This window comes from Gambusia affinis, linkage group LG10 (genome assembly GCF_019740435.1).
Source record: "Gambusia affinis linkage group LG10, SWU_Gaff_1.0, whole genome shotgun sequence".
Classification (NCBI taxonomy): domain Eukaryota; kingdom Metazoa; phylum Chordata; class Actinopteri; order Cyprinodontiformes; family Poeciliidae; genus Gambusia; species Gambusia affinis.
The window spans coordinates 19662996-19678304 of NC_057877.1; the positions used below are offsets into that span (position 1 = coordinate 19662996).

At 37.1% G+C, this 15309-nt stretch overlaps 1 protein-coding gene across 2 annotated transcripts; it reads right to left on the reverse strand.

Annotated features, from left to right (window-relative positions):
• Positions 1–577: 577 nt before the first annotated feature.
• On the reverse strand, positions 578–12909 carry slc5a5 (solute carrier family 5 member 5). Of its 2 annotated transcripts, XM_044129843.1 has the most exons (18): positions 12777–12909; positions 11620–11719; positions 10841–11255; positions 10396–10461; positions 10217–10268; positions 9660–9727; positions 9255–9409; positions 8903–9043; positions 8233–8362; positions 7791–7879; positions 7200–7312; positions 6648–6718; positions 6375–6461; positions 3769–3971; positions 3481–3578; positions 2495–2580; positions 2102–2194; positions 578–1963 (listed from the first exon to the last, which is right to left on the reverse strand). In XM_044129843.1, the coding sequence occupies exons 3-18, from the start codon at positions 11195–11197 to the stop codon at positions 1898–1900; spliced, it is 1875 nt and encodes a 624-aa protein (XP_043985778.1). In that variant the 5' UTR covers positions 11198–11255; positions 11620–11719; positions 12777–12909; the 3' UTR covers positions 578–1897. The 2 variants fall into 2 exon arrangements, with proteins under 2 accessions (XP_043985778.1, XP_043985779.1); XM_044129844.1 differs by lacking the exon at positions 12777–12909 and having other exon boundaries at positions 11620–11814.
• Between the last annotated feature and the right edge of the window lie 2400 nt (positions 12910–15309).

The following is a 15309-nucleotide window of genomic DNA, read 5'->3' on the forward strand; positions in this document are numbered from 1 at the left end:
CGGGGACAAACGTGGCCAAGCTGCGGGTGGAAGAAGAAAGGACGCTGACGGACCATTTAAACAAACGACTCCTTTCTTCGTTTCTGGAAAAACTTAACGAAAGGGACCTGGCGCTCCCTGGCGTGCAGCGCCTGGACTGTGCTGTAGCCGAAGAGGATTCGAACAGGGCCGCGGATGATTGGTGAGGCGTCTCGGCCTGACGATCCGCAGCAGCACGGAGACGGTTGGAGGATCCAGGACCAACGTGCACGGAAGCACAATCTTCACAACATTAAAGACTGACATACTAGTTTGATTTATGAAAGCTTACAGCAAGAGTGTCTGGGGATATTGTGTTTTGTCTGAATGCTTGAATTATTAAAAAAATGCAATAAATGCCATGTGAAATGAATCGCCTTTGTACTTGGTGTACTCATTGTGTATCTAGCAGCCATGATGGTTTCAGCTGCTTTCTTTAACGTCACCTGATATCAGTGTACTCTGAAGAAAACTAACATGCCAGCTCTTTCATAAATAGTTTATATTTCCTTCACATACACCAAATGTTACTTTTAAATATACAGTAGAAACATGAAAATTTTGAAATATAGTCAGGTTTAATAAAATGTATGTAAAATGCAGAAAAAAGTTGAATAAATGTAATTTTAAAACTAGAAATCATTAAAAAGCTCTGCATTGCTCTATTCAGGAGGATAAACTGCAAATCACTTAAATGTTTTTTTCTAGCATATTGATAAAATGACTTAAGCATGTTTTATTTAAGATGTCAAAGCATTGGTGGATAAGTGGTTTTAAGGTATGGATTGTTTTATATATAAGAAAAAACAGTTTAAAACTAAGTTCTACATTTAACCACATTTATTTTAGATTCACAAAGAACCTGGGAAATTGATATAAATTTATTAAATAGTGACAAAGTGGTATAAATTTTAAGTCCTTGAAACTTTTACATTATTACCTAAGTGGACAGGATTACCGTAAATACAATGTTCTAACTTTTTAGGATGAGTTAAATTGTAACGAATAAAGTGTAAATTCAAGTGCTAACATATTAATTATTTTATTACTTTTATCAACCCCATCATTTTAAAAGTAACAAAAACAATTTCCAGTATGCAGACAATAATTAACATGAGAGAATCGTGCTTTGATTAAGAATAAGAAACCTATGGATGGATTTTGATAATGAACCAGAGGCTTCTGAGCAATGAAGCACTTTTCAAAGTAGCATAAATTTAACAAAATAGAAAATAGTTTAGGTTGACAACTCTATTGGAATTTGTAGTATAATTTAAAAATAGGAGGAAAACATAACAGCACTTTCAAAATTCTAAATTTTTCAAAATGGCACCTTCAAACAAAATAAACATGTAGTAGCCATGCAAGTCTCTGCTCTTAGTGTTTGTTATCAAACTGTTTTCAATAAAGATGTATCAACTCATATTTTGTATGTGATCATGCTGACTCAACATTTACATTTGAGTGTGAAGCTGTGACCCACTTTGCTTCCAATAGTAAAAAAATAGTGAAAAACAGGCCTGATAACAGAGCATGAAATAAGGAAACCATCACTAAATTACGGCAAATGTACACACAGATTTAAACTGTTATCTCTGCTTCCTATCATTCTTGTGTTGACACATTGAAGGTGCACATCTTTCCCGAAACAGCACATACCAGTAGAAAAATAAAATCTATCATCACATTTTACTATCTATATTTATGGCTCTTTGAAAGAACAATGACTCTAACTCTGAATGTGTGCCAGGATTTAGAAACGTCAAATGATAAGATAAAGAAAAACTTTACTGCTACTACAGAGGAAATTCCAGTAGGATTTGCTATGAGTAATTTGGAGGTTAACGGCATTTAAAAACTACATCCTCTTTTTTTCCATTTACAGCACACCGTCTCTGGGTAGGCTCTTCAAAGGAACTGCCAGTGGGTTGTCTATTAATTTGTCCTGAAAAACAGATTGAAACAATAAAAAATACTTTTCAAATACTTGACTGGTTATAATATTCTAATGATTTTTAAAACTTGACAAACAGCTCCAGCAACTCTACACCAGTTTTGCCATACATTTGTTGTTTTTTTTTACCTGGTTATTTCCTATATGAACCGTAGATATCTGTTGTGTATTCCTGCATGCATTCTGAACGAAGCAGGGGAACATCCAGGATATCACATCCGTCTTAAGACCAAAAAATAATAAGAGAGATACTGTCAATGAATGCTCTCAAAAGACATTTGTCATCAATGTAAAGCTTGTCTAAGATTTATATAAGCTGCTAAAACATCTAAATTAAGTCAAGTTTAAGTTCACATACATATATATTTAGTAGTAAAAAAATGTCACCCTAGACTTTTTCAGCTTGGAGAGGGACATAAATAAAGAAACCATTAGATATAAACGGTTGCATAAATAATCAGGGAATAATTTATGGCACTTCCACTCATTAGACAATTATTTCTGTTTAGAAAAAACGATTACTCTGCTTTCTGACGAGATTTCCGTCTCCTTTTTTTTCAGGTCCCACCATAACAACCCCTCTTTAATTTGACTCCTCTTTGTTGGCCCTGTGTGCGATAGAAACATGAGAGTTTGTTCATGAATGCATAAAACATAAAGGAAAAAAACATCTGATCCTTTTCTAGTAGCTCTGTGTAAAAGCCCTTGACTTAGCATTTTGGACTCATATGAGCTACATCTTCTTGTAAATATTCACACCAACTGTGTTTCACATAAAGTTACAGTTGTGACATCTACAACATTATAGAAGCACAGTGAATACAGTGCTTCATTCATTGTATGTGAATGAAGCAATGTAGCCTGACTTCGAAATTTAAGGAGGTGATATGTAGTTTTCAATGTTATACTGCAAAGGAAATCTGAAAAGTGCGGCATGCATTTGTGTTAAACATCCATCCATCCATCCATTATCTGAACACCCTTCTTCCCTGATGGGGTCGGGAGGGTTGCTGGTGCCTATCTCCAGCTGCGTCCCGGGCGAGAGGCGGGGTACACCCTGGACAGGTCGCCAGTCTGTCGCAGTTGTGTTAAACAACACTGGTGAATATTTCGTACAACTGCCTCTCACTGCAAGTCCAGCTGCAAGCCTTAGGAGGTATGTCGCTACTAACAACAGACTGGTGGTCTACTAATTTGGTTACTTCTAAAGGAGGAAATTCGTAACAAAGTGAATTTATTACAGATGCACACACTTTTCAGATTTTTATTTCTAAAAAAATAATGAAAACAATCTTCTTCCTTTAATTACATGCTGATGCACTACTTTGTTATGTTTGTCGTATAAAACTCTTTCAAAATACACAGATGTTGTCTGGTTGTAACATTACCCAAATATTTTCAAGTGATCTGAATACTTTTGCAAAAAAATTTAAATCGGACAGATTTGATTCAATGTGTCCCTGTAGTTTTCACAACATTGACATGCGTATCTCTCATTATCTCTTTACCTGTTGCATAGCTCACTATCAGTCCCACCAGTATTACTGAACTGGTGGCAATGGCTCCAAAATAGAGGTAAGACATGGAGTAGAAGTTGAGGAGGCCACTGTTTTCAGAAAAAACAAAAGCAACAACAAAAGACAACAATTTTATATTTTTTCATCATAATCTTTCTACATAGTCTGTGTACAACAGTCACAAACCTTTCATGTGAGTAGTTAAGCTAAGATTAAAAGAAAAGATTAATGCTTAATGATTAAAAATAGATCAACATCTGAAAAATTGTGTCTGCTAACCCTTGGTGTTTAGGATGAAGTGGGGTCAAAATGGAAACCTCATCCAGGTTCGAGCTGTTGTTTCTTGTGCCATTAGCAAAGCTGCAGCCGTCTGTGAAGGTGGGCAGGACACCCATGGTCTCCTCACTGGGTGGGTGAAGAGTTGAACCCACAGCCAGCCACAGAGAGACACAGAATCCTGCCAATATCCCACAGTACGCCCCCTACAATAAAGAATAAAATACCCTATTAATCGGCTGCAGTATTATTGACAGATCTTTATTTAATCAGCAACATAACATCATAATGTATTAGTTAGATCGTCGTGACAAAGACACTCGCGAGCCGGCTAAGTGACATCCTTAGCGGGAAGGGGGCGAGTTTTAGACGGCTCGTGTTTTGTAGTTGACTGCAGCTGCAACTCCATCTCCTTTTAAAAACACTGTAAAACCACAAATATGCATCCATCTACATATCATTTAAACTAATGTATTAACTTATTTTTCTTGTGTCTTGTGGCGTATACTGTGCTGTCAGATCAGCACAGGCTGTCACCACCGGCAATCACATGACTGCGACTAGTCGACATGAAATGTAAAAACTCGCGAGACGTCCGAGAGTCGACTAGTCGACTAGTCGACTAATTGGTTCAACCCCTACTATGTACAGCTTCTGAGATCAATGTGCACGAGGTCATGTGTGAAAACAATAACCTTTACGCTGATTGTACATGATAAAAAAGGAAATTCCCACCCCACAGCCGGGTTAATGAACAAGAAAACCTTCTTTGTGGGATAGATAGCGGCAAAGAAAAATTGTGACATTTACAACAAATAGACTTTAGTGTTTACTTTAAAACACAGAGAAATGCAATTGAAAAATCTTTCTAATAAAAGAGTTTGCTGTACACATAACACTGCAGGGAATCTGGGATCCAGTTGAGTCTTCAAACCATGTTTGAAATTTTAATAGTCAGTAGTTTGCTAATTGCATTAGTGTTTTTTTTTTTGTTTTTTTTTTTGAAAGGTTTGAGTTAAAAATTGTCACCTCACTTCATGTCACATCTTCACAGTTAAAATTTCCCGGGGCATGCTGTGGTGGCGCAGGGGGCTCTTCTTGGGCTGCCACCTTTTTGTGGTGGAGGGGTTTGAGTGCCCCAATGATCCTAGGAGCTATGCTGACTGGGGCTTCAAGCCCCTGGTAGGGTCACCCAAGGCAGACAGGTCCTAGGTGAGGGACCAGACAAGAGCAGCCCGAACACCCCGATGATGAATGGCAACTTTGGACTTGGTGTTCCCTCGCCAAGACGCAAGTCACCTGGGTCCCACTCTGGAGACCGGCCTGGAGGGGGGGCACTATGGCAAACGCCTGGTGGCCGGGCTTTTTCTCATGGAGCGTGGAATGTCACCTCTCTGGTGGGGAAGGAGCCAGAGCTAGTGCATGAGGTTGAGAGGTTCCGGCTAGAAATAATCGATCTCACCTCGACGCATGGCTCTGGTTCTGGAACCAATCTCTATGAGAGGGGCTGGACATACTTCCACTCTGGAGTTGCCCATGCTGAGAGGCATTGGACAGGAGTGTGCATACTTGTTGCTCCCCATCTCGGTGCCTGTACGTTGGGGTTTACCCCGGTGAATGAGAGGGTAGCCTCCCTCCGCCTACGGGTGAGGGGACGGGTCCTGACTGTTGTTTGTGTTTACGGGCCAAACAACAGTTCAGATTACCTATCCTTCTTGGAGTCCTTAGAAGGGGTACTGGAGAGTGCCCCTCCTGGGGACTCCCTTGTTCTGCTGGCTGACTTCAGCCCTCATGTAGGCAATGACAGTGAGGCCTGGAAGGACGTGGTTGGGAGGAACGGCACCCCCGATCTGAACTCGAGTGGTGTTCTGTTGCTGGACTTTTGTGCTCGTCCGGATTGTCCATAACAAACACCATGTTCAGGCATAAGGGTGTCCATATGTGCATCTGGTACCAGGACACCCTAGGCCGCAATTTGATGATCGACTTTGTCATCGTTTCATCGGATCTGCAAGGGTACGTCTTGGACACTCGAGTGAAGAGAGGTACGGAGCTGTCCACTGACTACTACCTGGTGGTGAGTTGGCTCCGGTGGTGGGGGAGAATGGGAACGCCTTGGGATTCCCCGAGAGGAGCTGGAACAAGTGGCTGGAGAGAGGGAAGTCTGGGCCTCCCTTCTGAAGCTGCTACCTCCGTGACTTGACCCCGGATAAGCGGAAGAAGATGAATGGATGGATAATAATAATAATAATAATAATAATAATAATAATAATAATAATAATAATAATAATAATAATAATAATAATAATAATAATAATAATAATAATAATAATAATAATAATAACTTTAAATGTGTTTTTTTAATTATTATTTTTTAAAGCAAATTTTCTTGCAGGAACCAATTTGAACCCAAGTTTGAGTTTTTCTGGGGGAAACCAGAGGGGATAAACGCACGAGTTTATCCCCTCCATACATAAAGAAGATCTATTTGTTTTTTTCCCTTCTTCTGCTTGACTTGACCAGTGGTAGCAATTGTGTTTTACTACCACCAAGTTCAGGGTTTGTATTTTGTAAATCCTAAGTTTTTAAGGGGGTTGGCAAACACTCACCAGCCTGTTTGTTCCTGGGACAAACATTCCCAAAATGAATACGCCCAGAACTGGACCACTGACCACACCCATGACAGTGAATGAACCCTGAGGAAAGAAGACAAACAACATTCTGGGTTCAAAACAAAATGAATTAAAATCCAGGAGTGAATATGAAAGCAACTGATTGAAACTTATTTCAAATAAGACAATTTGACACTATGCACAGGAAGTCAGGGTTTGAACCCAGGAGCTTCTTGTTGTGAGGCATTCAAATATTTCTGTATAACATACCTGAAGAACCCCCCAGTCCAGGAAAGAGGAAAGAGCTGCTACAGTGATACATCCAGCTCCATACAGGAATGCTTTAAGAAAGAGAAGGGGAAATGTTTACTCTACTAGACTTACGTTGTCGGTTTAATGGAGGAAGTGGTTTGCAGCTTTGATATGTCTGATCAAGTTCAACCTGAAAGGTCAACTTGAACTCATCAAGATGTTTGAAATCAAATATTTGTTTTTAATACTTTCTGTGTTAATTACAGAGTTGATATCAGTAGAAGGCTGTACTCTCCTTGAAAAGATGTTTTGTTCCTGGTGGCATGAAAGACGACTCTCATATGAATGATTATTTACATTTTTACTTTTACGCACTTGCACATGAACTGGTAGATATTGCTTTGTAATAAACCTCATGATTACATTTGTTTTAACTTGGCACCAATAAACTAAATTAAATTAGCATTGGACTGTCTTTGGCATGTGAGCTTTTAAGAGTCTTTCCTCTAATTTGAAGAGGTGGTGCCGAAATCAAAATCTGTTTCACTTGCTTAGTAAGAATTAACCTACACAGTCCTTTGGAAACAAGGACCAGCTTCTTCTGTGTCGTCTGGAGCAGATGAGGTTTCAGTATATCTTCCATTGTCACTGCAGCCATGGCGTTGATACTGGTGGAGGCAGTGCTGTTAAAAACAATACCAATCATTTCACTTCTTGATGTCATAAGAGTTTAAAAAATAATGTTTATGCTGCATGGGTGTCACAGCAGCAATAGGAAGAGGACTTAGATAAAAATAGATTTTAATAAATATGGCTAAGCTGAAACAGTTGTGTTTTTTATGAAAAAAATACAAAAGCCTTCAGCTTTTCTTACATAGTTGAATCATGCACAGTGTTTCATAAAGAGGTTAGAACCAACCATGTCAAATCATGACATCTGATACATTAAAAGAAACCATACAACCATCCAAAAGTTGCAATTGTATTAAAAATATCTACAATCTCCAGTTAAAAAACTTCAGTGTATTTTTTACTCTCTCTCTCATGCTTATTTTTGTTTTAGATGAGTTATTGAAACACTACAGTAAAGTACAAGTAGCTCAGGTTTATGGTTTAAGGAATATGTTTGCATCTGGCAGCAGAACTGAGAAAAACTAATACCTGAGAGTCCCACTGTATGCACAGGCAAGGAAAAGACCTGGGAATCCTGGGTGATTACTGAATATGTCCAGCACGAAGAATGGCATGTACTTTGTCAGAAGAGAACAGGGGATGTAGAATAGAGTGTTACTGTGTTACTTTTGACAGGAGCACTTCATACATTGTATAGTATGACATCCTATGATCACCCCAGAAATTACATATATAGTTAGGAAATAAACATATTCATGGTATCATTACCAGGAATGACACCATGAGTACAACAGAACATAACTAACTTCAACTTAATTTCGAATTAAAAAATAAGACTGACTGGAGCACAACCACAAAGTTCAATAGTATCAGAAATTGAATTAACTTTGAAAATTGACTTAAACATTGCACTACTTTTGAGTTACTGTAAGGCAAATTCATCTGCCTTCGCCCAGAGTCATCAGCATACCAGATCAGGTGCAGAAATCCTCCCAGATTTCAGTGGGTCGCAGAGGTTGTAATAAGCAAACATGACGATACCGCAGGTTGCTGCGCTGCTCACAATGAGGCACAGACCAATCTGATTTACAAACAGAGCCCTAGAAAATAAAAAGTGTTCTTTATAACAATTAATCCTGTAAATGTGTATGATTCTAAACAGTCAAGTGAGACAAATATGGGAACAGAAATATCAGTTATCTATTATTGAATGATAAGTTGCAAGGTTCAAGCAGGTTACCGTAACTATATAAACAACAAAGCAGGAAATCTAGAAAACACATAAATTCAAAAACATAGAGCCATGTGGCAAAAGAGCGCAAAGACAAATACATAACACTATCAAATAATGGTTGTTATTATTCTGTAGTGCTGTGTGATTGACTTTTTTTCAGCATTTTACATGTGAAACAAAACTTTTGGGGGGAAATAGAGTTCTGTCAGTTGAATTGAGATTTCCTCAGACATTTGAGTAACTTCAATTCGTCTCTGGAATCTGCAAACTATGTTCCATGCTTTTGCACTGTTAACAACATATATTACAACTAACTAGTCCAAGTATGATGGACTTGCAACCTGTCCAGGGAGTTCTACGCCTCTTGCCTATTAATTAGTCATTAGTGATAGGCTCCACCACTCACCACTGAGCTTCTTTCTCTGATCGGCAGGAAATGTAACGCTGAACTTGTGCTTGGTTTACGCCGTACATGGACAACCAAACCATGGAACCCCCAACACTGAGGCTCCAGAAGGTGTAACGTTTCCGTGGATCGACATCAAAACTGTGGATAAAGCACAATTAGAAACCTAACACTAAATACATGTTGGGTTGAACATTATATTTTTAAATTGAGGTATTAATATGAGATAAAATGTTATTTCTAATCAGTCACTTTAATCTTTGTCATCTGTAATAGTTACTGTTATTTTAAAATGATCAAATTGCAGACTGGACCTCGAAACGGACACAGATTAATACAAAAAGAGTCTTACTCATTGAAATTAAGGCGTGATTTATTGCTGGCAATCTCCAGTACTTGTGCAGGACCGCCAACCAGAATTGTCCCTTGGATGAAAATTGCCACAAAGCCTGATAACATGACAACAATCTGGAACACATCGGTCCAGACAACAGCCCTCATGCCGCCCTGCACACAAACATTAGAGGAGAAGAAATGATGTGTCAAACACGGTTCTGCACATGCAGGGGGAGAACATGCTCCCCTCAGAAAAACCCCAGGCCTGGATTTGAACCCAGGACCTCCTTGCTACAAGGCAACATTGCTAACAACTGGTCCACTGCGCTGCCCAGTGGAAGAACATTAAATATATGAAAGGTTGCAATAACCCTGTTTGCGTAAGTATTCACGCCCTATGAGAATAACTTATTGTTCTTACCAGTGTGGTGTACATGGTGCAAATGATCCCCGTGGAAAAGAGAGACACCCAGATACTGAGTCCGGCAGCTGCAAAATCAAATCGGTTTGATCATTAATATCAAAAGTTTATTTAGCTAAACAACTTATCACTTTACAGATTTAATTATAGTAGAATATGTGCTACTTTTTCAAAAACATTAAAAACAACAGCAACAAAAATAAATTCAACTGGTATTAAAACTAAATAAAATATGTTGATGTGTTTAGCTGTAATAACTGTCTTAGTAAATTTAGTATTTAAAATACATTTTATGACAAAACATTGTAGTATTTTAAGCCACAGTAAAAGTTTTATTTATAAGCAAATATTCACAAGAATTTGTCTTATTATGAAATCAATGGTTAAAAACGTAAAACTTCACTGCAACAAGTTTCTGGTTTAAAGGAATATATATACTAAAATCAAGATCCATTGGAAAAAATCTTAAAAATGCAAAAAATATAATGAGATTTCCAAATGAATCAATAAGAACATTCCCTCTTTTCTTCCACGCAAAGCAAATTTCACTCTCGTACCTTGATATAAGATCAAGGCTGGTGCATAGATGACAATCCCAGTGTAAAGCAGCTGAAAAAAGAGAAACACATTACAAGCAAATCTTCGGATGAAACTGAATCTGAGCATTCTCAGATATAAGCTCTTAATGTGTAACATTCTGCTCAGAAGCATTGAAATGTACGAATGATGTCCCTACCGTTGCAAGAATAAACTGGACGCTTCCCAGCAGCTGCATCCCTCTGCCAAACCTCATCTTTAGATACTGTGACAGGCAGATGGTTGGTGTCAGAACATCACAGGGTAACACACATCCTTCATCTTTCCTCACCTCACATATTAAGCTGTGTTGATGAGCAACAGGGGAATTTAATCAGCTGGACTTTAATCAGAGACATCATAGCCCTATATCTATACTGTAATTTAATACTATTTAAAACCGGGAAATTAGTATGTACATTGGAGCTGTTTGAAATAATAACACAAAATAAACTATGATTTGGTTCATAGTCACAAGAAAAAAGCATACAAAATGTTAATCCTCTTGTCCAATATTCAGTTCTTGTTACTCTGGCCAACCTTACAGCACATTCCTTTTCACTTTATGAAATAACTAGTGCAAAAAAGTGTAGGCTCATTATGACCTGGTTGGTGCTGGTGATGCCCAGTCGAAAGAAAACTGGCAGGAACAGGTAAGCTGTCAGCAGGGAGTTGATGCTTTGTCCGAGGCACATGTAGAGGAATTTGAAGCCATAGCGAAATCCTTCTGAGGGAACACCCAGGACCTGGATAGCTGACATGAAGCTGGCACAGAGCGACAAACCAACAGGCACAGCCGGCATGCTCCGACCTCCGGTGAAGAAGGCCTCTGCAGTTGCATCCCTTTGCTGTTTTTTCAGAGCCTGAAAAAGCCCAATCGCCATGGAAACTGACAACATAACAACAAAGACGGCGTAGTCAGCTAGTGCAAACCCTGGATTACTGCCAAAATTTTTCTCCATTGCCGAGTTTTGATCTCTTTGTCTTTAAGTCTCTTCTGAATCCAGATGTTTAGTTGATCTGTCAGAGGAAGCCACACAAAAACAGAAGCATGTCAGTAAGAGTAAGTTGTGTTGATGGATTAGGATCACACGCTGAACAAATCTATCCACTTGACTTAAAATTTTCCTCCAATCTGATAAGAAGGTAGTTACTGCAAGTTAGTGCTAGTTATGTTCACCAATTGCAATATGACCAAATACATGTTCATATAGGATATAGATACTGGAGCTATTTTCAGGAGTATGAATTTTGTTTAAAAAAAATTCAACTACAAGTATTGGTGCCTCTCAGCAATAAGGATCTGAGTTTGAATTTCAGCTGTGGCCTTTGTCTTTGTTTGACTTTGGATGGTCTTCCACTAAAAATCTGCAAACTAGGTTACCTGGTCACTTCAGTTTGCCTTTAGATGTGCCTGGTTGATGAGCTGCCTGGGGTCTCCTGCCTGTTGACCTCTGGAAATAGACGCCAACCTCCCTGGGCCTCTGAAAGAATTTAATCCAAATGTAACTTATTTAAAATAACTCACTTCAACACACTTGTTGTCTTAACATGCACGTCAGTTGTTTTTCAGGTCTTCATGGTAGGGGAGAATACCAGGACAAGGACGAGTGAAAAAAAAAATAAATAAAAAATAATAATAATAATATCAAGATAACTGTTGAGTTTAAGTGTCACTCAATATAAGTCAGTAACACTTAAAAAAATGTGAGCATAAAAACACAATTTGGTGAGGTAAATATGATATATGTTACTGCTTTTCACTCTCTGGCTGGGTTTAGGCAAAAGAACAGTTCCATATGCATGATTCAGAAAATATTATTGTAAGAACATGTGTATTTTCCCAGGGCAACATGTCCCTGGTTCAGTTTAGACAATTTATCACAAGGTTATAGTTACAATTCCAATAAGAAACTGATTAAGGCCTTTAACATTTTTAAGTGCAAAGATAGGGAGAAATCCCAAGGTAATTTATGATAAGCAGAACAAAAAAAAAACTCCTTTGGCAAAAAGATTAAGAAGAGTAGTAAATAACAACAAGTTAGAAACAAAAATACCTGATTTCAAATTTTAAAAAATTATGGAAAAATTAACATTTCCAATTGTATGCAGCTTTTTGCTTTTTAAAATAAGAGTGGGAACTCTTCTAAAACTCAGCACATTATCATAAAATGCACCTGCTCCAAGCATATGTCTTATGATAAAACTTGAAAATTTGCAGGAAAAGAAAAAAAGCAAGAAATAATACTTTTGGCAAAATGTTTTAAAATCCACATTCAGATTGAGTTTGTCTATAAAAGTATTTCTAGTTGCATATTTGTAAAAAAACAAAAAAAAAAAACAAAAAAAAACTGCAACATACATATTTAAATACTGCAGTTTAAACACTAATGCCACTTTTTATTTATTCAGAAAGCAAAGCACTGTCAAACCTCTTTACCATCTGAATAACCAACATTAAACTTGTTTTTACTCACACTATAGGCATAAAATAATTTTTTTGATCAAATAACATTCCTTTAAAGCACATTTAAGACTCACCCTATGTCAGTTCGGTCCAGTCTGTGAAGTAAGAATGTGCTGACAGCCAACTTCACCCCTCAGCAGCTGGAAGATATTCATGCGCCTTCTCTGACACACTTGTGTTTGTCTGTGAGCAACGCCTCAGCACATTTTGAGACCTTTCTTAAAGGAAGACACTCAGAGGAGATGGTCAATAAAAGTTTGAAGGTTTACTGATAAAGGAATCAGTGGGACATGAGCTGGAGAGAGGGCATAATTAATCTATTTTAAATATTTATGGGACAGCATAAATATCTCTCAGAATGTTGCAAACAGGAACCATTAAGGTACAAAGAAGGGATTTGTGGAGATTTGGGCATAACTTCAGTGTATTCTAGATTTATTCCAAAATCAAGAGACGGACCATGAACTCCCAGCAAACATGTAAAATAGATAAATATTTGCCAAACCAATAAATTTGTAAATCCTAAAATATTCAACAAAACGTCAAACTATAATTCCAACTGTTCTATTAAGCAAATTCACAAAAAAGTATACCTTCTTTTTGAAGAGATGGTCTGAAAATGAACATCAGTAAATCCACTATCTTATCTTCTTTCTAACACTGAAGCCTTTTGACCTATACATACAGTAAGTGATCATTAACTCCTCATCAGCACAGCTGCTGTATGCTTTGCTAATGTAAAGCATACAACAGCTGAGAGAGATAATCAATCTCTCTCAGATTGGTTATTTTCATTCAATCTTAAAAGAGCAATAAAGTAATTCTGTTCAAAAGTCCCTAATATTAATAGCAAGCACAAGGAATGCTTTTCAATTACAAGAGGCCGTGTTTATGTCCATAGATATAGATTACAGTTAAAAGGGAAAAGTCCTGGTTCTAGTGAAAGAAATGAACATTTTAACAGAGATTTACAAAAAAAAGGTAAATGATAAGGAAACTGAAAATGGAAGCTGCAGATGTCTGACTGACGTTTTAGGCAGACCTTTGAAGACACTGTCATATAATCAATTCAACTAAAGATTAACTCATGGATGGCTTCCTTTAGCTCTTGCTGAGATTAAATTCCCAGATAGTTAAGGCATGGTATGTGAAAGACATTCATTGTAAGGCTTCTGACACATCCTTATCTGAAGTGACATTAATTCAAGCACTTTGTAAAGCTTTAATTAATGTAAAGCACTTTGAAATGCCTTGCTGCTGAAATGTGCTATACAAATAAAGTTTGATTGATTGACTGATTAATTGCTGTAAAAAAACATGTTTTTAGATTACTATCATGAGTACCTGTAAATTGTTCCTATCGTGGTTACAAGCACTGGTTTTATTGTATAAAAAACTCTATAAGTAGCTTAAACTCAAAGTAGAATTCAATCATAAATTTAAACAGTGTAATAAAACTCACTATGCTTTTTATAGATGCTTTATTCATCACAAGCTTTAAACATTTGACAGTAAACTCTTGGCTATCTTTGTCTTTTACAGCAAACCTTGACCCAACTACATGGTGATGTCATAAGATCTGATTGGTATGAAACTCCTACACAAAAGTCAGTTAAATGAAGATCTGTAGTAAATATTGGAAAAGTTCCTAGAAGACAAAAAGATTCAACTTTATTGGAATATTAAAAATTATGTATCACTTCCAGAAAAAAATGAGACATTTTATAGTTTTTATAGGTATTGACAATGATTAATGATCAAAAAGGTCATTTTAGCAACAAAAAACTATCAAGCAAACACTTTTTGACTGAACGTGTTTTCTTATCCATTGCAGCATAGCATACACTCGCTTTAATTTATCATTATAATATCTGTAGGGATGCTTGCAGTAAAATATGATTTTAATATGAAAGATGTCTATATGGTAAGTGCACAGCTTCATATTCCTTGTCAGAACAGAAGGGATGGCTTATGAGTCATTATGTTATTTACCTTTAACAGGAAACTGGTGGTTAATCTGAGTTGATCAAATAACAAGGAAATCTAAATTGTTGCAGGAAAAGTCTGTATTCATTTGCACATTTTTATTATGAGGAAACAAACTCCACTATATGAATCCAGAAGCTAATTTGCACACATCTTAACAAATCTTTAACAAACTGAATAATGTTAACCAAGAGAATTCATACATTTCCAACAAGTGCAAACAGCAACATGAAAGTGCAATAAGAAAGTGAATTAAACTCATAGTTCAAGCTGGATGTGAATGCAGTTTACACCAGATGGTTTTGGTAAAACTAGAACAGGAAGTTGCGCTGCTGAGAAGCGAAGCCACACTTGTCAGCTGGGTTTCTTTTCCTGAAATGTTAGATAAATCGATTTGTTGAAAGATGGACTTTCGCTTCCACTGAACATAAACTTCTCTCATGATTGTTGCATCATCAAGAAATCTTTTAAAAGAAAATTAAAAAGTTCTGTTTGAGTTTCTATAATAACATAATCATAGTGTCTAATTTTTTTTTATTGTTGCTTTATTTATTGTTTTATGAAGCAGCAAAAAGAGAATCTTGCTCTTTTACAATCAAGCTTTTGAATACTGAAAATTGT

Bases quoted from the DNA above. Each gene is read 5' to 3' on its own strand.
- slc5a5 (XM_044129843.1), bottom strand. From the start codon at position 11,197: ATGGAGAAAAATTTTGGCAGTAATCCAGGGTTTGCACTAGCTGACTAC. The intron at 9,410-9,659 runs GTAAGAACAATA...GTTTGTGTGCAG, and splicing joins GCACCATGTACACCACACTG to GGCGGCATGAGGGCTGTTGT. The intron at 7,880-8,232 runs GTATGCTGATGA...CTTCTGACAAAG, and splicing joins GGATTTCTGCACCTGATCTG to TACATGCCATTCTTCGTGCT.